Genomic DNA, 23,356 nt, shown 5'->3' on the forward strand with positions numbered 1-23,356 from the left:
AAGCTAGGGTGAAGTTGATAGAATTGAAAATGGGTAAGAAAAAGGGAAGCAAGACAGTCCTGCAAATCTTTCTTTTTCTCTCCTAACCTGTGAAATTTAAAATAGGGTTTAGTTAGCTTCAGTTTCCTTAGAATGCCCTGCAAGGTCGCTGGGTTATCCGGAGACCTAGACGTGGTTTTGCTCATCTCCTAAGTGATCCCGGGAGCCCCTTCCCCTCTCCAGGCCCCAGATCCCCAGCTCGCAGACCAGGACCTGAGACCAGCCAGTCCCACCCAGCGCCCTGGTGGTGCGCGCCCCCTGCTGTCTCTCAGAGGTACTGCAGCGCCCCCAGAAGCTCCAGCCTTGGGCAGTGGCGCCGTCTGCTGCCTGCTCGTTGATATTTCCCCTCTCTTGTGTGGGTTTGCTGGGTCCTACCCACATCCTCACACCCTCGGTGCTGTCCGCCTTCCAAATAAGGGAGGCATCCCAGAGCTAACAAAAGCACCCTGGAATGCGGGACAGCAGGGTCGAAAGTTCTGCTCGCGGATGCAGCTTGTGGGTCCTTCAGCTTAAGTCAGGTGAGCACCCCCTTCCTCAAGGGGAGGGCTCCCCAGGCCCTGCAGCTCGGCTGCCTTCCCGACGTGGGTGTGTTCTGTGGATTGCGGGGGATTTAATTGCTTGATTTCTATATCAATTTTCTATCCTGTGTGGTTCCAGTTTTCCAGATGATACGTGAATATAATCATGGGAAGGGATTTGAGTGGTAGGAGAGGCTCAGGAGGGAGGATCCTGGAGTGCAGCTGCCTGGGTCATCCCAGCTCTGCCCCTTTGGGGAAGCAATGTTGCATCTCTGTGTCGGGTTTCCCAGTCTTTAATTTCATGAGGTTACTGCCACCTCACAGTGTGGTGGGCATCAAAGGATTTTAAATAACCCTCATAGGATCATGAAGAGGATTGAAGGGCACTGTATTTAGCCCAGTGCGTGGCACATAGTAGGTGCTCAGTAAATCACTGCATGAGTGAGCGGGTGCCCTCCCGACTTTTTGGGTACCTGCTGGTGGCCACTGATCAGCATCAGAGACTCCCCCTTCCCCATACACACACAGATACACAGACATCATGTCATTTAAGATGTCCCGGTGGGTAGGAAAGGAGTAAAAAGAAACAAGAAATATAAGCTAACTCTAAAGCTCACAAAATTTAACCCAAAGTTGATTTGAACAGTGTATTTGATGGAACCCAACCCATCTGACATGCTCCCGTCTCACCACCACGTGAGCAGCGCGGGAAGTCACTAGGGAGACATCCCACGGTCTTTTGTGCGAAGGGTTAGATGGCCCCTGCCCACCTCGTGCTCGCGGCGATCCAGGGTCTCACTGGCCACATCGCAAGGCCCCGACGCCACCCGGGACCACACAGGGCTGGAGAGTCTTGGATGGCGCGGGGCCGACTGTCCCTGCCCCGCCCCTGCCCCGTGTCCCTGCCCCGTCCCTGCCCCGTCCCTGCCCCGTGTGCCCGGGGCACCACAAGCCGCGCCCGGCAGGTCCTGCGTTTCCGGGAGGCGCTGCCCCGCGAGGTCCCCACCGCTGCTCCCTGGTGCCCACAGCGCCCCACCCAGCGGCTCTTCTGCCACCGCCTGTCCTTGAGGCTTGGGTCTCTGAAGCGCCCTCCGTGATCCGTCTGCCCTCCTTCCCTGTGTCCCAGCTTGGCCCCCGAGTCACCGTCTCCGGACAGCAGCACCCCGTCAGCGCGGAGACAGCCCCTCAGTGGCCGCTTGTCCTCTCTGTCCTCGCAAACGGAGCCCGCCTCGGCCGCCGACCAGCGGAGCACCAGCGTGGACCGCTCCAGCTCCGAGTTGGAGTCCACCGACGGGGCGGACGGGCTGCCCCCACCGGAGCCCTGCGCAGCTGGCAGAGCGGACGACTTCTCCTTCATCGATGTAAGTCCTGGCCAGGAGCACAGCTGGGTGCCATCGGTCTTTTCCCTTTAAAGGGAGGTGCCAGCATCTCCTGGAGACTCCCCTTCAGGGGTGGGCAGGGTCATGCCAGGGCCCCTGCGCTGGGTGCAGAGGGCACAGGGTGAGACCAGACCCACTTGGACCACCGTACACCAGCTGTGGGTCTCTGGGCAAATGTCTTCACCTCTCTGAGCCTCAGCTTCCTTATCTCTTTGTAACCTGCACAGTGGGTGCACAGCCTTACACACAGTCAAGTGTTCAGTTAAAAGTGATCTAAGCCCTCACCCACCAGGAAGGCAGAGGGCCACCTCCCCGCCCCCAGGGAACTCTCCCAGGGGTTTGCAGTTCCAAGCACGAAGAGCCCAGGGTTTGCTCAGAATGATTGTGCCCATGTCCTCCCTGTCTTTCACAGAACAGTGTCCCTGGTGGCAGGGCGGTGGGTCTCTGCAGCAGACCGGGACACTGCTGAACCAAAGCCCCTTAGGCAGGCATCCCTTGGATTCAGCTCCTTCTGGGTACAGGGCTCTGTGGCAGCCGACATGCTTGTGCGATGTCCCCAAGAGGCTGTGTGCCTAGTGTGTGCAGGCACGGTGCTGGGTCTCAGGCCCACTGCTTCATTGATTTTTTTTTTTTTTTTTTTTTGGTACCAGGGATTGAACTCAGGGCCTTCGACCACTGAGCCCCATCCCAGCCCTATTTTGCATTTTATTTAGAGACAGGGCCTCACTGAGATGCTTAGGGTCTTACTTTGGCTGAGGCTGGCTTTGAACTCAAGATCCTCCTGCCTCAGCCTCCCAAGCCACTAGGATGACAGGTGCGAGCCACCATGCCCAGCTCCATTCTGGTAATTGGCCTAGTGGTTCCTATGGAGGGGTTTAGGTGAAGGGCATTTGGGTCACCATCGACAGGCTAGCCCACGCGATAACGAACTAGTGCCTCAGGGATCAGGAACCTATAGGCATCCTGCTGTGGACGCTCTCCTCAACTCACGGATCCTTTGCCTTTTTTCTTCCTCCTTGCCACCCCCAAAGCAAACCTCAGTCCTCGACTCCAGTGCCCTCAAGACCCGGGTGCAGCTCAGCAAAAGAAGCCGCCGCCGGGCTCCTATCTCCCACTCTCTCCGGCGTAGTCAATTCAGCAAGTCAGAGAGCCAGTCTCCTTTGGAGGAAGAGATTGATAGCATGTGGATGTTCAAGGACTCAACAGGTAGGCCAATGCCTCTGTCCTACCTGGTTACCACATCGAACAGCAGGAAGGACCTAGGTTAAACTCTAGGGAGAACTTCCTGGTTTTGGAGGCATGTGAACATTAGAACACAATTAAATAGAAAACTGATTTCTTGTTCAGAAGAGCTTATTGGAAACCAGGCAAAAAATGTTCTGAGGGATAATATAATAATTGAGGCCCTTTGGGTTTCACAACTTAATAGGGGTTTACTCTGTACGCTTTTATCCTTATTAAGGTATAAATTCACACTTATACCTTCTTTATGTTTGTTTGCTGGTCTTTTCCTAAATGCTTGGGTTAAAAGATCATTTATTTTCAGTCTTTCCTAATGAATCACTTTAAGGCTATACATTTTCCTCAAAGGACTGCTTTGGCTGCATTCTGTATCAAAATCTGAGCTGACTCTCAAAGAACAGAGAAGAACCATCTAGGTAAAGGTATTCCAGGCAGCAGTGTCCATGAGATCTAAGGGACACACGTGTGCAAAGAGCGTTCTGTGTGTCTGGGGACTCTCTAAGCAGTTTGGTGTCCCTCAAGCTGGGAGTGATGGGAATGAGGCTGGAGAGGTTGGCAGGGGCCAGGCCCTGGAGACCCTTGATGATGTGCTGAGGAAGTAGAACCCATCTGTAGGTGGAGAGCCACCAGAGATTTTAAGAAAAGCAAAGTTTCTTCAGGTCATGGGAACCAGGGCAGCTGGCCCGTGTGGACAGGAGGATGTCAGACCAGGCCCTGAGCCGGGGGAAGTGCATTGCTCCTGCAGACAGCCACCTGTCACCCGGGCTTGGAAGATCCACGTCCCCCTCTCCCATGGGTTTCTGTTGCTAAGGACACGTTCAAGTGCCTTGGGGGAAGGGGACTCCTCCCCGCACCCGTCCTTGGTTTTCTGGGGCGAGCTCTGCTAAGTCCCCTGGAGCAGGTGGAGGCCAGCAGGGACAGAAGCACACAGATAGCTCCAGCTCTGAGGAACTGGCCCAGGGCAGGGCATTTAATGGACACGCCGCAGCCCCTGCCTAGTCTGGGGGCTCCAGAGGCCAGCGCTCCCTGGTTCACCTCCCACACCTACCGTGCCCACACCTGGGTCCAGGTCTCAGGGAGCCGAGGCTCCCCGCACGCTGCCTACTGTCCCCAAGGGCTGGGGACAGGTAGCCCCTCCCCTGGAGGCTCTGGCTGGGGTAGCTCTTCTGTTCTCTAGGGTCACAGCTCCAGGGGAGAGGCTCAGGGTGTGTCCACTCCTTTCCTGTCTCTGCCACCATGTCCTTCTTGTTCCCTGCCATGGCATGAGCCAGGAGGGGGTCTCTCTGCCCACCCCAGGAGAAATCTGGCTTTCCTGACACCCACATCTCCTGGCAAGAGCCGGAGTTGTGCAGAGAAAAGCGTGAGCGGGGGGGGGGGGGGGGGGGTGTTCTTTAGCACAGCCCGCAGTGCCCTCCTCTCAGGGCAGTGGGCAGGGAGGTGCTGGTCCTGGCCTGTAGGACCTGGGCAGATGCCGGGCCGTGGCTCCAGTGCCCTTTTCTCTGCCCCAGAAGAGAAGTCACCCCGGAGGGAAGAGTCAGATGAGGAGGAGAAGCCTCCTAGGGTGGAAAGAGCCCCCGCCAGCCTCCCTCAGAGGATGCCCGTGTTCCCGGGCATGGACCCAGCCGTGCTGAAGGTAGGGACCCCAGGACTGCCCGGTGCACCCCCTCCTCACAGCGCCCCTCCCTCCCGGCTTTCTCCCTCCCCCTCCCTCCTCTCTCCCTCCCCATCCCTCCTCCCTCCCCCTCCCTCTTCTCTCCCTCCCCCCCGCTTCTTTCTTTTTGAAATAATTTAAGGCCCAAGGGACGTGCCAGAAGCAGTGAGGTTCCTACACACCTTCCAGTCAGCTTTGTCCCCTGCTGCTGTCCCACGGGAGCACAGCACATTGTCACAACCAGGAGAAGCCTCGGCACATGCCACCGGCCATGCTGTTGAGCCCTGTGGATTTGGCCCGTGGCCCTGAGTCCCTGATTTCCACTTGAGGCCTCTCTTCGGCCCCCAGACCTGCTGCTGTGTGGCCCACAGCTGGGCCTCAGGGTCCTCACCAGTGAAGGGGGCTGGCCATCCATTCTGGCCATTAGGGCCAGCGCTGGGGAAACCGACAGCCCACCCGGCACCCCCCCCCCCCCCCCCCCCCCCGCGCGTCCTGGAGATGGAAGACGCAGGACACACTCAGTTCCGCGCTGGCTGGCGGGAGGGCTGCCCTGGCACCTGACGCTCTCTTAAACTTACCAGAATCCCAGCTGGATTATGGGGTCCCGGGGGAGGCGCTGGGCAGCCTCCTCCCTCCCAGCTCGCCCAGGGCCACCCCGCGGCCTCCCTGAAGCGGTACTTACTGAGGACAAGGAAGGGCCCTCTGCGCTCCTGGCTCTGGGCGACTGCGTGCTCACTCCACGCGCCACAGTCCCACAGGAGTCTCTGCGGCCCTTTGTTGAAGGCAGAAAAGCCCAGATTCCTCGTGGAACATCAACTCCGGATATTTTGCACAGGCCACAAAAACCGTCTAGCAGAGGCCATGGGCCTGTTCCTCCTTTGGTAGACCGAAGCTTTGCGTTCTGTGTTCTTTTTAGCAAGAATCAAAAGTCACTAGATAGTGTTTGGACCTTGCCTTTTAACGGATCTCACAGGTCCTCCAAATAGGAACATCTCTTGAGCCACTATCCAGGGCCAGAGGTTATCGGACTCAATAAAGTGAAAAAAAAATTGTAATAAATTTAAAAACTTAAAAGTAAAAAAATATTTCCTAAGGCTGGATGAGGTGGTGCATGCCTGTAATACTAGCGGCTGGGGAGGCTGAGTCAGGAGGATTGCAAGTTTGAGGCCAGCCTCAGCAACTTAGTGAGGCTCTAATCAACTCAGTGAGACCCTGTCTCTGAGTAAAAAAGTGAGAAAGGGCTGGGGACGGGTTCACCCCCGGGTTCAATCCCCAGTACCAAAAAGAAAGGAAAAAAAGAAATTTCCTTAGCATTGGAACAAAGGATCCTGGAAGGGGCCTAACAGAGGCAGAGGAGGGGTCCTGGTTGAGGAGGGGCAGGGCTGGGGCGATGTCCTGGGTCACGCCTGGGGCAGACCCTGGATCCTCAAGCGCATCTGGAATCTCCTGCACTAGGTGGAAAGAGGCTGTGCCTTGGCTCCTGGAGAGGAGGCTGTGGGGCTGGTTCACAGGGGCGGTCAGTGGGTGGTGGTGGCAGTGACCGTTGCTGGGACCCACCCAGCACTGCCTGGAACCAGGAGCTGAAGGGACCTTCCCTGCCACCACGGGATGGAGCTGCCGTCCCCCGGGAGTTGGGAGGTGGGAGGTAGGAGAATGTGACTGTGGGTTTGGGTGGCCACTTGACCTCAAAGGCCACGGCCACCAGCTGGAATGCCACCTGGCCCCTGGCTTTCCCCAGCCCTGTTTCCTGCCCGGTTCTTCAGCCTCAGGGCCCACTGCTTCTGGGGGCCGCCATGCTTGCCCGGGTCACCGGAGAGTCCCCTGTGCAGGTGGAAGGTGGTTATAGACCCGGCTCTTCTCTCCCCAGGCCCAGCTGCCCAGGAGGCCAGAGGTGGACAGTTCTGGAGAGACCCCTGGCTGGAGCCCCCGACCCAAAGCTCCCAAGTCCCCCTTCCAGCCTGGGGTGCTGGGTAGTCGCGTGCTGCCCTCCAGCATGGACAAGGACGAGAGGTGAGGCCGGGGACCAGGGTCCCGCCTCCCCACCTCTCCAGCATGACGGCCGGAGCCCGCTGCAGAGGAGGGAAGGAGGCCGGGCAGCCGCGTCCCACTGCCCTCCTTCCACTGCCTCCTGCCCCGAACCAGCCCCTGACGCTGGGGAACTGCTGATGGGTGCAGCCTTCTCCAGATGACGGGGAACCAGAGGCCACCTCCCTCCTGTCACCCTCCTGGGGGTGCCTTTATCTCTGGAGGTGGGGGGCCGGGGAGGGTGGTCCCAAGGGCACAGCCATAACAAATACCAACTGCCGGGTGCCCTTCCTGGCCAGGCCTCCCCGTGCAGGGAGGAGCCCAGGACACCCCTGCGTCCCGCAGCGCTCAGACCAGGCCAGCAGCTGGCCTTGGAGGTTGAGGGCACAGGCTCCAAGGTCAGCAGCCCAGGTCGTGCGACTCCTCAGTAGCGCTACTGATGAACCTGGGGAATGTTACTTGACCACTCTGAGCCTCGGCTTCCTCGTCTGTGAAGTGGCTTTGCTAATTCAAACCTCTCGGCTGGTCACAAGGTGACCAAACGTGAACAGAGCCCTTTGCGGGCGGCTGGCATGAGAAGTTCCCTGGGAGAGTGGACATCTCACGAGGACTGTTAGCATATGAAGCTCAGGCTTATTCGTGAGCCCAGGGCTGCGACCCCGTCAGTGAGGTGACAGAGCACACAGTGGCAAATGACGACTCCCAGGCCCCATCCGGCCCGCTGTCTGTGTTTGCCAATAAAGCTTTATTGGCACACAGACACGCCCATTCACTAGGTGCCGTGGCACCCACTGCAGGAAGGGTTCCCCTTTGGCCCTGTGGAGAGGAGGGAGTCATCACCCAAAGTGCAGGGGGAAGGGTGTCCCCAGTGGCTTCCACAGAAGGGGACACTTTTGAGAATCCTGAAGGACAAACCCATCTCACTAGGGGAGGGAGCAGTGACCTCATCCAGGCCGTGCCAACGTGGAAAGGCCTGCGGTGCTATCCCGGCACAGCCCAGGGCGCCTCGGGAAGCAGAAGGACCAGCTTACGGGGCAGGGGTGTGGCCAGATGTGCCTCCTGCCCTGGGTGCAGCCCTGCAGCTCAGCATTCCTCCACGGCTGGAGAAGCCCCCCCAGAGCAGGGTCTCCAGGCCCAGAGGCCTGGGCTAAAGTCCAGGGTGCCCCAGAGACAGCAGGCCGGCAGGCTGGAGACCCAGGGAAAGCCGGAGCTCAAGTCCAAAGGCAGTACACTGGCAGAATTCCCCCTTCCTCCTGGGAGATGAGTCTTTTCCTATGAGGGCCTCTGACTGACTGGGTGAGGCCCACCCATAGTAGGGAGGGTGATCTGCTTTACTGAGTATGTTGCTCTAAACATCAATCTCAGACTGGGGGTGTAATTCAGTGGCAGCACACTTGTGTAGCATGCAAAAGGACTTGAGTTCAATCCCTAACACTGCTATACTACTACTACTACTACTACTACTACTAGTACTACTACTAATAATAATAATAATAACAGTCTCCTCAAAAATACCCTTCACACTCAGGCACAGTGGTGCACACCTGTAATCTCAGTGGCTCAGGAGGCTGAGGCAGGAGGATTGCAAGTTTGAGGCCAGCCTCAACAACGAAGCAAGGCCCTAAGCAACTTAGCAAGACCCTGACTCAAAATAAAAGTAGAAAGGGCTGGGGATGTGGCTCAGTGCTTAAGTGTCCCTGGGTTCAATTCAATGATACCAAAAGAAAAAGAAAAAAATACTTTCACAGAAACATCTAGAAAAATATCTGACTAAATATCCGGGTGCTGTTGTAGCCAAGGTGACACTTAAAGTAGCCCAGGTGTTACACAGACAGCGAGGGTGACGTGTGTCTGGGTGATGGGTGGAAAGGTCTTACATAAGGTGGCCTTTCACGGCCGCACGTTAGTCCACAGCGGGCCCCGGGGTTCACCCAGCACCCACTGTGGCTTTGGTTGGTTTCTAGCGCTTGCTCATCAGCGGTGTTAACACGGGCATCCTGCCACTCATGGGTGCCCGGCTCAGCACCGCCTCGGCATGGCAGGTGGGGCAGAGTACCCTGGTGCTGCCTGTGAGAGCCCGTGGCCTGGGTCCCCTGACACTCACTGACCCTGTGGTTTCAGGTCAGAGGAGCCCTCTCCCCAGTGGCTGAAGGACCTGAAGTCCAAGAAGAGGCGGAGCCTGTATGAGAACCAAGCTTGACCGGGTAGGAGGGGCCTGCTGGGGAGAGCCGGGAAGGGGGAGGCCCAGGTGGGAGGCGGGAGGAGAGGGGCTGTAAGGAGGGTGGTGACAATCTGCCCCCGCAGGGAGAAAACAAAGCTGGGAGCCTGGGGTGGCTGGAGAGGCCACAGGGCCAGCGTCCGACGCCAGGGGCCTCACGGGCTGGGCCAGCCCCTCCTGCTCCAACTCAGGCCCCCTTGTAGGGAAAAGTTGGACATGGAAGGACTAATTAATTAGAGTAATCTGAAATGTTGCAAATTTTACAAATGGAACACGTCTGTGACCCCACTGTGTCATGAAGATTTAATCTGAAAAACAGTCGTCCCTTGGTGTCTCCTGGGGATTGGCTCCAGGACCCCCTCCCCATGTACCGGAATCTGGGGAAGCTCAAGCTGTAACATGGCGCAACCTTTGCACGAATCCCATTCTCCCACGTTCTTGAAATCACACCAGGTGACTTAGAATCAGTGCAGATGCTGTGTGGTCACCACGCTGTACTGCTCAGGGAATAAGGACAAGGAAAACCTGTGTGGGTGCCGCACATTCTCTTCTTTCCACATATTTCCAGTCGGGGGCTGTGAGTCCACCGATGTGGACCTGCAGCCAGCAGGGGGCTGACTGGGTCAGAGAAAACGTCCAGTGATCAGATCTGCCCTGCTGTTGCTGCCAGAGGGCCTGACATAGTGACCATCAGCTTTCCCATCTGCAAACTGGAGAGCGGTGCCCGTGTCACTGAGGAGCCCTGGGCCCACGAAGGTCCCACCCCAGGTGTTCCCATACTGTCTCTGTGGCCTCGGTCTACCTAGGGCCCAGGGTGCTCGCGTCAGCTGTGGTGCATCAGCAGAGGGACCCACGTCCTGAACTGCACTAGTGCTGGGGGCCAGGCCCTCTCGAATGCCTTCTGGGCAAAGCCAGCCCTGAGCGGACGCCGTACTGCCCAACTCCACCCGCCCCACTTCATTTTTGATGGGGGTGCTGCACGTTAGGCACGTGCTCTGCCCCTGAGCTGGGACCCCAGCCCTGACTGACCCACCTTAGTGAATTCTGAGTCATGTTAGGTGCTTGATTGTGAGTGTTGCAGGGTACGTATGCATGTATGTGATATGTCACTTAATGTATATGTATGTGGACACACAGGTATATGTATAGGCTAAGCCCAAGAAGACCCATAAATCCCCAAATCTGCCTAAGGGACTGGCTCGGAGATGAGGACCTACTGGACTTTGTGTTAGTGGGGTACCTGTACCGGCCCATGGAAGCCTTGAGAAATCCACTCTTTTTTTTCTTCTTTTTTTGGTATTGGGGATTGAACTCAGGGGCACTCAAATACTGACCCCAGCCCTTATTTGTATTTTATTAGAGACAGCATCTCACTGAGTTGCTTAGGGCCTCACTTTTGCTGAGGCTGGCTTTGGACTTGAGATCCTCCAGCCTCAGACTCCCGAGCCTCTGGAATGACAGGCGAGCACCACTGGGCCTGGCTCATTGACTTATTTGGGGGTGCTGAGGATCTAGCCCAGGACCTCGCACCTGCTAAACACATGTACCACCACTGAGCAGCATGCCCAGCCCCCCCAAAAGGTTGGAAGCCCTGATGACGGAGAGGATCGGGGCCAAATGTTCCTACTACTGATACCAGGACTATCCCTTCCTCTCCAGGCAGGGGACATCGCCACATCCAATTAACAGAAGCCTTAAGTGCCAGACTGTCTGAACCCGCCGCTGAGGCCGAGCCGCCGTTCCTGCACCCCGCACACGTGCCTGGGCCCCTCCCGAGGCCCGAGACCACTGTCCAGAGCCCCAGGATCCGGCCAGGAGGCCTGGCCTCCACAGCCCCGCTCAGCTCCCTAGACGGCACCGCTGCCTGGGACGAGGCCCGGCCATGCAGAAAGGCCCACGCCGCCGGGTCCTGCCTTTCCCTCAGAAGTTCACATCTCGACCCTCTCCCGGAGCCGTGGACGCCGGGGCTGGACTGTCACCCTGGGTCCTGGGAAAGCCCCGCATTAGGAAGGCACCTCGCTCCTCCCCAGGCAGGTCTTCTGGGAAGGAGGTTTTCCAGAGAGTTCCAGTGTTTGCTCCCTGACACAGCCTTGGTCCAGGGCACCGCCATGAGGCCACAGTTGCTGGTGTCTTCTCGACAGGCTCCTTCCCCGGAAGGAGGCCGCATTGGCAGTGTGCAGCCACCTTTCCAGTTCCTTCAAGGGCCTCTGTCCTTCCAGGAGCCATGTGCAGGGTCGACTGCGTCATCGTACGTCATTTTTGTTTGCTTTAGAAAGTGATAAAGCAATAATCCCGCCAATTTTCTTTGAAACTCCATATGTCCATGTTTGTAGAGGCCGGGAGGGAGGTCTGACGGCGAGCCGTGAAGTGCCACCACCTCAGGTTGTCCAAGCTCGGTGAAACGGTCATTGTCATCCTGGTCCATATCTTCCTGGTTCCTTTCCGTCTGATCCCTGGGGAGGCGGTGACCTTTGTCTCTGCAGCTGGGACGGCGCTACCCTTGCCCCCAGACGTCAGGCCTGCGCTGGGCCTCCTTTTCCAGCCTGTTTTGAACCCTGCTGGCCTTCTGGGGAGAGGGACTGCCACTGCGAGCTGAGCTCAGGACACACAGGGTCCTGTCCTCCTGTCCCACCCCATCCCACCCCGCACCCAGCTCCACCCGCCCAGGGCCCTTCTTGGCCCAAGTGCTGATCTCACTCCAAGTCCTTCCCTGGAGGGGAGCCCCAGGCGGGAACTCTGGGCAGAAGTTCTGGGTGCTGGTAACTCAGGGGGGGACCCACTTCACCTCTCTTTCTTGCTAGCTATAAGCGAAGCCTGGGGGCAGCCACAGCCTCTGGTGGCTCCTGACGCCTTCCTCGCCTCTCGCTCTCCCTGGGAGTACTCAGCACCAGCACCTACTCTTGGGAAACCCAGGCGCCAGCAAGCACCCTGCACCCGTCCTGCCTGGAGTCGCCACCAGTCTTGTGCCAACTTTGCCTGGGAGATGTCCTCGGTGACATTCTGGGCTGTGCAGGACTGTGGAGGGCCCCAGGGCTGAGTGTCCTGGCGGACCCCCACACAGCCCCAGCACCTGCTCCTTGGCTTCCCAAGTGGCGGCCATCTCTGGGTATCCCTTCTCTGCAGACGTGATAAGACCTGCTTCTCTTGTCTCTCTCTGGTCACGTCTCCACTGGTCCCCCCATCCCCACCTCCTGGTCTTCTCTGCCTTCACCGCCTCGTATCTCTCTGTGGGGGGTGGGGGGGGAACAGCAGCCCTCCGTCTCTCCAGGTTAGGACAAACACCTGTGCCCGGGGAGTACCATGTTCAGTACCATGGACAGTGGTCACAGACCCCAGGGCACCCCACGCCATCCCTGCCCCCTCCCAGCTTCTGCACCTGGGAGCCTCATGTCTCCGCGTCTGGGACTTCGGACCTGCTGGGTGACACTTTGTATTTCCTTCATCCCTGAGTTAGTAGTTGGTGTCCTCTGCAGCCACCTGGGGACTCACTGCCTCTGGAACAGCCTGAATTGGTTTTCTTGAGGGTCTGTCTCAGTTTTCCAGCAGTTTTGAGGTGGTGGCTTTCCAAGTCAAGGGACACATTCTTGAGTGTTTTGACGCTGATGTCTCAGTTTTCATCTATTCTTGTGAGTGAAAGGGCTTCTTGTTCCCTCTCAGGAGCAGGCACAGAGCAGATCTTGATATACTGATGCGACCACCACGGAGCAACACCCCCAGCCCTTTTTAAGTTTTTATTTAGAGAGAGGGCCTCACTAAGTTGCTGAGTCTGGCCTCCAACTTGCGATCCTCCTGCCTCAGCCTCCCAAGCCTCCGGGATTACAGGCGTGCACTACCGTGCCCAGCAGAATCCTCAATTCTTAATATAGTAGCCCACCTGACAGGAAGGAGATTCCTGAAACAAGAGATTCCAGACACAAGACTGCCCTGGGGTGGTTCTTTCCAGCCTTTCCCTCCTTGATTGGCATAAGTCTACTTAATTCCCTGTTGACCTTTGGCCATGCACCTCCGCATCTCTTCCAGCACCCCAGGGCTGACAATCACAGCCACACGGGTTCTCTGGACCCCAGGCTCCTGCTTATGATCAGCGCAATGAAGTGACAGGTGGCTGATGTTCCAGGGGGTGGCCCCGCGGGTTGCCGATTTCTCCTTTGGAAATCTGTCTCCTTTTAAACTACCTTAATATGCCTTAATCCTCCGGGTGCCCGAGCCTGCCCCCACCCAGCGTCCTCCCCGGCTCCCCCGCTGTGGACCCCACATTCCCGTGCTCCCCGTCCCCTCTGCCCCTTTGCACATGAGGTCTTTGACAGCTGGCCTTTTGATAGTCGTACCTTGTCCTGCAGTTAGACCCCTCCCTCATGGTCCCCAGGGCCAGGGCTCGGGAATCAGTGTTGGGGAGACTCTCGGCCCCCCGAGAACGCAGGTAGGGGTGGAACTTGTGGTCCCGGGAAGGTTGGGGGTTGGGACCGGCGACAGCCTCACATTCGACAATCAGGGACAGGACAGTCAGATGGCGGCCGTGCCTTCCAGGGGGACGGGCCAGGTGACAGATGCGGATGTTCCTCTGCACATCCCCAGGGGTGACGCCGGCCTGCTAAGGACTGGATCAGCAATGTGCAGGTCCCAGGCCTGGAGCGCAGGGGCTGAGCCGGGGACTTGGAAGGACCTTCAGGTGATTTTCCTACCGCTGACCACGGCTTCTCCGCATGCTGTCCCGGTGCCACCTCCATCTGTGCGTGGACCCTCCAGGATGCCCCGGGAGCTTGGCAGAACTGCAGAGCTGAGTCTCCCACCCCCAGTTTAGATGTGTGGGCCGTGGCCAGGTGGACGGTTCCCAAGTGACACTGCGGCAGCCTCTGTGCCTTCTCCACACCGTGCGTTGAAACAGGAACGCAAAAGGCCCAGGGGGTCCTGGTTCCCTGGGGCAGGAGGGACCGTGTGCGAGGAGGGGGACACTGGACCTGCGCCACATCCAGAAAGGATAGAGCAAGGTGGGGTCTATGCTGAGAAGCTCCCCAAGTGACCCACCAGGCAGGCTGGGGCTCTGGAAGCCACCAGGCCCAGTGAGCTGGCTGTCCCCGTCCCTGTCCTCCTGGGTCCCTTGCTCTCTGTGTCCAGTTGGCTTCTGTGGGAAGGTGGGTGGGAAGCCAGTTTTCTTTTCCAGAAAGTCAACCTGATGCTTTTGGCAAGCAAACGCTTGAAGTGGACACCTGAGCCTGTCCCCTCGCTCGCTGCCCGGGAGCTCCTTAAACAGTCGCGCTCTGGCCCGCGCCCCGTCTCCTCCTGCCATGACTCGGACCTGCCCTTCCGTGACAATCACTGGTGGCATCAGGCCCGCTGGACATTCATGCCATAAAGAAGAATCTGAGCTTTTTAGTGGCCTCATCCGACACGGCCTTACGGATCCTATAAACACCGGGTTCACACACGTCCTAGACTGTGTTAGGGAAGAGACTTTTGTTCTGTCTTTTCCCAAACCCCGACAGTGCCCTGAGTCCCGCCTTCCCGGGCGGGCGATCTGGCCCTCGGGTCGGGGGCAGGAGGGTGGAAATCCATATACACAGAGTCTCTATTTTCCTAGTCATTCTTGCGGGTCCCTCCTAGGATCTTTGCATCACCATAGAAGGTGTCAATTCCAGGGACAGGTGCAGTCTTCTGCCCGCCGGGTTGTCGCAGTGGCATTATGAGTCCCCAGGCTCCGGGCCTTCTGGACAGAGGGCAGGCAAGAGGCACCTTAACCAGTCCCGGGAACGACCTGTCACCGCGTGGCTGAGAATTCATCTAGAAAACCCTCTATTTTTCATATAAAGGCCCCGCGGGGCTTCCTGACCTCTCGGTGTCGCGTGTCTACAAGTGCTTTCATGTTTGTGACTGTACAGAGGCCCTGCCTGTCTCCAGAGCAGCTGGGGACGGTCCACTGCCGTGAGGAGCCTGGGCTGGGCTTGCACAGAGATGCTGCGTTTGGACCACGAACATAGCAAATAAAGCTTGGACCAAGTGGCGTTGGAGAAGTCCCCTGTCCCCGTGTGAATGAATGGGTCTCCCCGGCAAGCAGGCCTGGTCCTCACTGGCCACGTCGGTCTCTCTTGGCCGGGCAGCAGGAGGAGCAGCAGGGTCCCGGGAGAGGGTGGCTGACCGTCACCAGAGCCCACGGGAATGAGGCAGGAGTTGCATTCAGATGACAAGGGCTTGTGTCCTCACCTCCTGGGGGTGGCTCGTCTCTGAGCATCTGTACAGATAGACAGTGACGGCAGCAAGAGTGGTCCTCAGCGGGCAGGGCCGTGCCCCCCAGAGGACATCCGCCAAGACAGGAGGCCTCTCTGTTACCACAGGAGGGGATGCTGTGACCAGGGGGGCCACTTGCTCATCAGGGGACAGCTCCTCTCCCCACGTCCACCCCCACCAAGAATGATCTGGCTGCAGGTGGCAGAGGGGCCAGGCTGGGGCTCTGGGTTATGGAGGCCTGGAACATGACAGCACCTGGGGGACCGTCCCTCCTCGGCCTCCCTCCTCACGCTCCATGGGAGGGTGTGACCACATCCCAAGTGGCAGGGCTGGAGACTGCGTGGCCTTTCAGGAACTCCGCAGTGAGCGTCAGGTGACCACGGTCCAGGGAACAGGGTGAAGGAGCCGAGGCCGTGAGGGGTTTGCTCACAGGATCTCTCCGTGGCCGGAGGAGGGAGGAGGGAGCAGGTTCTCCATTTGTGGCCCAGGAGGCTGGCTCTGGGACCGTCACTGCTCACCTCAGGTCACAGGGATCTGGTCGAGTCCAGGGTTCGATGGCCACCCGCAGCCTCCTGCCACCAGTTCCAGGGGATGCCGCAAGGTGACCAGGGCCTTTCCCAGACTTGAGGGGTTTCACCCAGAGCGACTGCACAGCAAAAGGGACCTTGCCTAACCGTCCACTCGGGGCCCCCACGTCTCATCCACTCCGTGTCATCCGTAGTGATCTGTTGGGTGATCATGTGTCACAGCCCAGCTCTGCCAACACTTGAAAATGGCTCCATCTACTCTCGTCCTAAATAAGTTGACCTTCATTTCCGCCTTTATTTCTATTGAGGCTGAGAGCCAGGCCTACAGCTCAGAACTCCGTTTCTGAACTGTAAAATAGAGATCAAAAGTCCTCCCCTTGATGCTAGGCCAAGACTGTGGCACCTTGAGATAGCTGGGTGAGGGCTCCACACAATGCTTATGAAGCCTTGCACACAGTAGGTCTTCAATACATGGTAGCTATGATGTGTACATCATCCCTATGAAGAAGATACATTTTTTTTTTTTTGGTAATAGAGACTGAACCCAGGGGTGCTTCACCACTGAGCCCCATCCCCAGACCTTTTTATTTTTTATTTTGAGACAGGGTCTCACTAAGTTGCTTAGGGCCTTGCTTTGTTGCTGAGGCTGGCCTCACACTTTTGATCCTCCTGCCTCAGCCTCACAGCACATGGAAAAGGGAGGATTCCGGAGTCCCCCCACCAAGTCAGAACTGAGCTTTCCAAGCGCATCGTACACCCCAGGGGTAAAAGGGGCAATCCCAAGACACCCAAGGGGGAGCTGGGGCACACCCGGAGCCCCACGGCCTCTGCCCTGCCCAGCACTTTCAGACTTCCCACAAAGCCCCCAGGAAGTCATCAGAGGCCACATCTGAGGATGAGGTGCGGGGGCCTCTGCGGGTGGCTATTGGAGTGAGACGGCCCGGACAGAATCGGGTGGACAGGACGCTGCCTCAGCAGGCGGGGATGTGCTGGGCTGTCAGAACGCGCCCATAAATAGGGCGCTCCTGGAGGCAGGCCGTGTCCTGGTCCCCCGTCCTGCCGGAGGCTACAGCAGCAGGTTCACGGGGCTGGGCGGGGCCGGGGGGGCGGGGGAGAGCGGCCCAGGAGGCCTGGGGACCCGGGTGGCCACCCCCTGCAGACACCGGGGGTCACCTGAGGGTTGGCACTGAGTGAAAGGACCCCAGACAGCCACCAAACCCACTGGGAGCCAGCGGGGACCTTCCTGATCTGTGGTGTCAGAGAGCAGTGGCCCCTGTCACATGCCCGGGGGCGGGGCTCCCGGGATGAGCAGAGCAGGGGAAGGGGACCTTGGGACCTTCCAAGTCCCCAGGAGCTGGACCGAGTCCTACTTCCAGCTGAGCTGGGCACAGGGACCAGGCGGCCCAAGTGTGGCCAGGCCTGCGTCCAGGGCTCATGGGCCACAAGGCTGTGTGTCGGGAGCGGGCTCCCTGGGAACAAGGGTGGGGACAGCGGTGTGTGAGGTGTCCCTGTGGGGGCTGTATGTGCCACCGTGTGTGTGCGTGACAGAGGGCGTGAGGGGGTGTCTGCGTGCCCATGGGTGGGATGTCACTAGGCAGGGGCCCCATGCGTGTGTGTGCGTGGAGAAGTGTCCTGTGAGTGTCCACGTGGGCAGCAATCAGGAGGACCTTCCACGTAACACCTGAAGGTCTCCAGGCTGAGTGTCACTGTCCCTATCTGGGTTTGTCTCTTGAGGAGACAAGTTTGAGATGGAAGCGGTCACCCTCCTCCTGTCACTGGAGTGCAGGTATACAGTAAGTGCTCAGTAAGTGCATGGACGGAGTGACCGGCTGCATGCAAACTGGCCCAGAGCAGGTGTCTGAGGACCTGGCTCCGAGGACAAAGCTCCCTGGGTCCCTCCTGCCAGCTGTGGTCCCCTGCTCACCCCGGTCACCTGGTCCGGGCCCGGGTGCTGAGCAGGTGCTCACAGACTCACTGGAGGACCAAGGGACCGGGACGGACGACCACACTGCCTGGGGCTTGGGGTGGGAGAGACCCCGCAGTGACGCCCAGACGCCCGCTCTGGCCAGGGTCCTCAGGCGGCGTCGAGGGAGCCCCGAGAACCCCACTTCAGGGAGCCACGGGTGTGGGGAGGGGCACGGGCTTTGAGGCCAGGCCAAGTTTGTGCCTCGGGAAGGTCCCCTCTAAGTGGGGCTCCCAGTCCCCAGGGTGCGTCTGAGCGAGTGCTGCTGACTGACCCAGGGAGCCCCAAGCAGCACAGTCCCAGCCCCTCTAATCCCAGCAGGCCACCCCGGGGACCCGTGACCCGTTCTCCTTTGGTCTGAAGCCAGACGCTCCCCAGGAGATGGCGGAACAGCACGGGGCCCCCGAGCAGGCTGCAGCCGGCAAGAGCCACGGAGGCCTGGGCGGTGGCTACAAGGTACTGGGTTGGGGGGGACCAGGCCGGAGCAGGACCCTCTCTCCACCCCGCTGTGACATGGCTAGCTGTCCCCTCCAAGATGGCAGCAGTCCCCTCCCCCTGCCTATCCGTGGAGGGCAGGGGTGCAGAGGCGTGGCCTGAGCTGGCTCCCCTCCCCCCTTGGCATGGGGGGGGGTTAGCATTGGGGACTCTGCCCTCCCAGCCATCCCTGGAGGGGCCACTTGAGACAGGGTCCCAGGATGGGTTGAGGGAAAGGCAGGGGCACTGCTCCGGTGGCCAGGGGTCAAGTCAGCCAAGAAACCCCTGGCTCCTCGCCTGACCCTCAGGTGATGTGGGTAAGCCATGCCCCAACCCTCAGCTTCCTCTTGGGGACCATACAGGACTGGCCTGTGGCCTCCAAGGGCCTTGACTAACCCCGGAGGCTGCTGTCATCTCTCTCTGCCTCCCTTTGTCATCTGCGGACATTTCCTGTCCAAGTGTGGGGAGAAGAGAAGTAGCCTTACTGAATCCCACTGCCTCCACCCAACTTGCTGTGCAGCCTGAGGAAAATGACTTACCCATTCTGAGATTCTCTCACCCATTCTGTAAAGTGATTGGAACGGGTGCTCCCCAGGGGCCACGTACAAAGACTGCGCTTCAAGCTAGATGGGCGCCTTTGAGCCCCTTCCCTCTTGGGCTTGATGCAGGCAAAGCTGAGCCCAAAGTTTGTAGATGGGCATTTCGTGTGCCTTATATGGAGGGTTTGTTGTCGTTTGCTGGATACCGGGGCGTTTTACCTCTGAGCCCCATCCCCAGCCCTTTTAATATTTTATTTAGAGACAGGGTCTCACTGATCTGCTTAGGGCCTCACTAAGTTGCTGAGGCTGGCTTTGAACTTGCGACCCTCCTGCCTCAGGCTCCCCAGCTGCTGGGATGACAGGCGTGTGCCACCACACCCAGCTTCAGTAGAGTTTTTAAAGGAGGAAATTTCACATGAAGGAAATAATGGATTTCTCACTCCTCTTGAAGTTTGCAAGTGACCCTTGTTCCCTCCCGGCCAAAGCGGCTTCACTTCCTTCCCTCCAGCCCTCCCGTTGGTTATTTTCCTCTCCCAGGGTCCCTCCTGGCGCCTGCCAATCATTGGAGTTGGCATCATTATTAACTGTTCGATTGGAGGCGCTGGAGGCGTCCCCGCTGATGCCACCAGGGGGCGGTGCAGGCTCGCCGCGCGGAGGGCAGGGAGCAGGTGGTGCCCAGGGTCAGCGCGGGCTGGAGCTGGGAGCCCAGCGCGTGCGACGTTGAGGATGCTGCTCTTGCAGGTGACCGTGTACGAGCTAGAGAACTTCCAGGGCAAGCGATGCGAGCTCTCGGCGGAATGTCCCAATTTGACCGACAGCCTGCTGGAGAAGGTGGGCTCCATCCAAGTGGAGTCCGGGCCGTAAGTACCTGTCCAGGCCCCGAAAGGCTTCACCTCCCCCGTGCAGGAGCTCAACATCGGCTACTGCGGGCCCTAGACAGCTCCCTTCCGCTCTGGCCTCGGTTTCCTCTGTGGAACGAGAGAGGTTCTTTTCGAAAAAACTTCAAGCTTTCGATTGCCAGGGCAAGTGGCAGGAAAGAGGACAGACTGACTCCATGACCAAATAGTGAATATTCAATTTATATCACTGCATATAAATAAATGGATATGATATTTGTAATTTCCTTTGTTTTTCTTTTTTTGTTTAGTACCAGGGGCTCTTTATCACTGAGCCACATCCCCAGCCTTTTTTTTTTTTCTTTTTACATTTTTATTTTGAGACAAAGTCTTGCTAAGTTGCTTAAGATCTTGCCAAGCTGCTGAGGCTGGCCTTGAACTTGTGATCCTCCTGCCTCAGCCTCCCAAGTTGCTGGGATTCCAGGCAGGTACCACTGCACCCTGGTGATACTTATAATTTCAAGTAAAAATATCATCTCAAGTTTGACAAGTATTGCTCTCATCCTATGAGAGAGGTGCCATTCTTATCTCCACAGATGAGGAAACTGAACCCCAGGGGTCAGGAATCCCACCCACGTCTACAAGGCAAGCAAGTCCAGACGCTGGCACTGACGTCTGAGTGACCCTGGACAGATGCACATCAGATAGATGAATGAAGAGCAGGAGGGAGGGGGAGGGAGGAAGAGAGGAGCAGAGGAGGGGGGGTGCTCTACAGAACACTGACAGCCTGTCGGGTGTCATGCTAAGACTTTCTGAGCACCCTCCTCACAGACTGGATTTCACATGGATTCTAGAAAACATGTCCTACGATGGTTTCTGGGTTCAGGGTCTCAGACTTATTCAGCATGTCCCCGTCCATCCACAGGAGACCCAGGAATCAGCAGCAAGACTGGGGCCAGGCAGGGAGCCAGGTCAGAGCCACCCATCCCCCAGATCTGCAGGCCTGGGTGCCCACTCTGCCGCCCTGGAGGTGACCCAGGCCCTCCCTCCCCAGGTGGCTGGCGTTTGAGTGCAGGTCCTTCCGGGGAGAGCAGTTTGTCCTGGAGAAGGGAGACTACCCTCGCTGGGATGCCTGGTCTAACAGCCGCCACAGTGACAGCCTCCTGTCCCTCCGGCCTCTGGAAATCGTGAGCACAAGCCCTGCCCCCGTCTGGGTGGTAGCCATGGCCTGGCCTGGAGGGGCCCCCAAATGTCTGCCCCCATGAGAGTGAGACGAAGTCGGCTACTGAGTGGACACTGGATGCAGGGGTGTGGACACCGGGGCTCATCTTGAATTAACCCATGCTGCCCTGGGGTCTCCGTTTGTAACCCTGTGGAAATGAGAACCTCGGGGTCCAGGAAACACCCCAGGAGATGACCAGAAATGAACTCTGCAGCCGTTCAAGTCCTTCCTGGCTTTCCTCTGGTACCCATGTGTGCCCACTCCTGCCCACGGCAGCCCTTCTCCCCTCCCACGACCCGGTGCTCCTCCTGGGCAGTGCGAGGGGAGGCCGGGGAGGCCCAGGAGGCCGGGTGGGACCTGGTCCAGCAGGGCGGGGTGGCGCCTGCGTCAGCACTGCCCATCCATCGCTGCTGCCCCGGCCTCAGTTTCCCTCTCTGTATAGAATGACAGCTGTTTCCTACCTGTGGCTCTAAGGTCCCGCTGAGTCTCTCCGCCTTCCTCTCCCTCCTGGGTCAGCTCTGGGGTGGCCGTCGGCTCTCTCCTCCTCCCGGGGCGTCCCCGAGCCCATCGGGGTGGGGTGGCCGGCTCAGCCCCGCTCTCCCCCAGGACGGCCCGGACCACAAGCTGCACCTGTTCGAGAACCCCGCCTTCAGCGGCCGCAAGATGGAGATAGTGGACGACGACGTGCCCAGCCTGTGGGCGCACGGCTTCCAGGACCGCGTGGCCAGCATCCGCGCCATCAACGGGACGTAAGGGACCCGGCGCACCCTGGCCCCGCCCCGTCTCCGCTCTCTGTTCTGCACAGGAGCCACCTGTGTCCTCCAGGCCGCAGGGGACCATCCTGCTCAGAGTCCCAGTCGCCCGCACCCAGGATGGGAACGTCCTGTCGGGTGCTCCCACCACTGGGACCCCAGGAAGCTCTGACTCCAGAAACTTATTTTTTTCCATTGAAATTGGTCCCCTACCTGTGCCCATCTAAACCCTTACTCCTTTTCTGAACATATCCAGGCCTTGAAAGTGGTTCTTGGACTGTTCTCTCTTCTTCACAGTCCTTGTCCCCCGATCAAGGAGGTGAGATGTATGACGAGGTGTGACCCGAGTCCTTCCTAGGAGAGCAGACTGAATCACTTCCCTCCTTCTAGGCTGCGTATCACTGTTAATGCAACCTTAAGGCATCTTGCCCTGTGTTTGTGGTTAGGTCTCATGGTGGGCCTATGATTTGGGTTGATCCTTCCTGTGAAAATTTACTCAGGGACTTTTTGCTGAGCATTTACTATGTGAGAGGTAATGGGACGCAGGGAACCCTAAGAACTATATGGCCACTGCCCTCAAGAATTTCACAGGCCGATAGGGACACAGACAAGGAGACAGTTATTCACAGCTGGTTGTGATCAGGGTGTGGAGGCAGACATATGCCTCTGGGAGTCCTGGGGAGCTATTCAGTTCAGCCAGGAAGGACTTTCTCGAGGAAGAAGGAACTAAATGGAGTGGTAAGGGGTGCAAATGGAAGGGGGAGGAATAGGGCAAGGTGAGGAAGAGTGTACCAGGCAGGAGGAACAGCATGTACGGAGGCTCAGCGCACAGTGTGAAGAGGGACGTGGAGACAGCACCTGGGGGTTTTGCAAGGGTCTGGTGAGAGGGTTCGGGTTTAGGCGCATCCCAAGGGAGCCCAGGAGGAGCTCGGCCGGGTAGCAGGCAGTGGGCAGAGTCGGTGGCTGGCCGAGGCGGGGCCTGGTGACAGCTATCCTCAGCCCAGCCTTATCCCGGCAGGTGGGTCGGCTATGAGTTCCCCGGCTACCGCGGGCGCCAGTACGTGCTGGAGCAGGGCGAGTACTGCCACTGGAACGAGTGGGACGCCAACCAGCCGCAGCTGCAGTCTGTGCGCCGCATCCGCGACCAGAAGTGGCACAAGCGGGGCTGCTTCCTCAGCAGCTGAGGGGCACGGTCCCGCGGCCTCCGCCCGCCCTGGGTGGCCTCAGGGCAGGAAGAGGGGGCTCCAGGGTGGGGCGAGGGCCTGCTGTCCGCCACCCAAGACTGCTCAATAAAGCCTGGGGTCAGCCCCCCACCTGCCATGTTCCTCTGCCTCGCTTCCTTGGCGGGGCCTGGGGTGGGCGCGGAAGGAGGGAGGGGCTGTCTGCACAGCAGCGGACTCTCCTCTCTAGGGAGGGACCTGTGTCTCTGCCACAGCGGCGTGTCCAGCTGGCAGTGTGTCTCCATCCACCACCCACCCACCTGTCCATCCGTCCATCCGTCATCCTTCCATCCAGTTGTCTGCCCATCCATCTGTCCATCCATCCACTCATCCATCAGTCCAGTTGTCTGTCCATCCTTCCATCCACCCATCCGTTCATCCATCATCCATTATCCTTCCATCCAGTTGTCTGCCCATCCATCTGTCCATCCATCCATCATCCATCTGTCCATCCATCCATCATCCATCTGTCCATCCATCCATCCATCCACCTATCCATCAGTCCTGTTGTCTGCCCATCCATTTGTCC

At 58.5% G+C, this 23,356-nt stretch overlaps 2 protein-coding genes across 8 annotated transcripts in view; both read left to right on the forward strand.

Annotated features, from left to right (window-relative positions):
- KIAA1671 overlaps window positions 1–12,332 on the forward strand; it is a 140,375-nt gene extending 128,043 nt beyond the window's left edge. For 3 of the 7 annotated variants that reach the window (XM_081286569.1, XM_081286570.1, XM_081286566.1), the window contains 6 exons: window positions 1,684–1,918; window positions 2,968–3,142; window positions 4,687–4,811; window positions 6,697–6,839; window positions 8,976–9,058; window positions 10,732–12,332. In XM_081286569.1, coding sequence (XP_081142695.1) covers window positions 1,684–1,918; window positions 2,968–3,142; window positions 4,687–4,811; window positions 6,697–6,839; window positions 8,976–9,054 — 757 coding nt within the window. In that variant the 3' untranslated portion in view covers window positions 9,055–9,058; window positions 10,732–12,332. Of the gene's footprint in view, window positions 1–1,683; window positions 1,919–2,967; window positions 3,143–4,686; window positions 4,812–6,696; window positions 6,840–8,975; window positions 9,064–10,731 lie in introns of those variants that run through there. The other 4 variants (XM_081286567.1, XM_081286572.1, XM_081286571.1 and 1 more) reach the window with 4 other exon arrangements.
- A 5,373-nt stretch (window positions 12,333–17,705) lies between these two features.
- CRYBB3 (crystallin beta B3) lies at window positions 17,706–23,137 on the forward strand. The gene is made up of 5 exons (XM_081286575.1): window positions 17,706–18,240; window positions 19,539–19,657; window positions 20,688–20,820; window positions 21,462–21,604; window positions 22,626–23,137. Exons 1-5 carry the CDS (start codon window positions 18,166–18,168, stop codon window positions 22,789–22,791), a joined length of 636 nt encoding a protein of 211 aa, XP_081142701.1. The 5' UTR covers window positions 17,706–18,165; the 3' UTR covers window positions 22,792–23,137.
- The last annotated feature ends 219 nt before the right edge of the window (window positions 23,138–23,356 follow it).

The sequence above is a fragment of the Spermophilus citellus genome (genome assembly GCF_964194105.1).
Source record: "Spermophilus citellus genome assembly, chromosome: 3".
NCBI lineage: Eukaryota > Metazoa > Chordata > Mammalia > Rodentia > Sciuridae > Spermophilus > Spermophilus citellus.

Coding starts and splice junctions, on each gene's coding strand:
- CRYBB3 (XM_081286575.1), top strand. CDS start 18,166: ATGGCGGAACAGCACGGGGCCCCCGAGCAGGCTGCAGCCGGCAAGAGC. Junction 18,241..19,538: donor GCCTGGGCGGTGGCTACAAG/GTACTGGGTTGG, acceptor CTGCTCTTGCAG/GTGACCGTGTACGAGCTAGA. Junction 19,658..20,687: donor ATCCAAGTGGAGTCCGGGCC/GTAAGTACCTGT, acceptor CTCCCTCCCCAG/GTGGCTGGCGTTTGAGTGCA.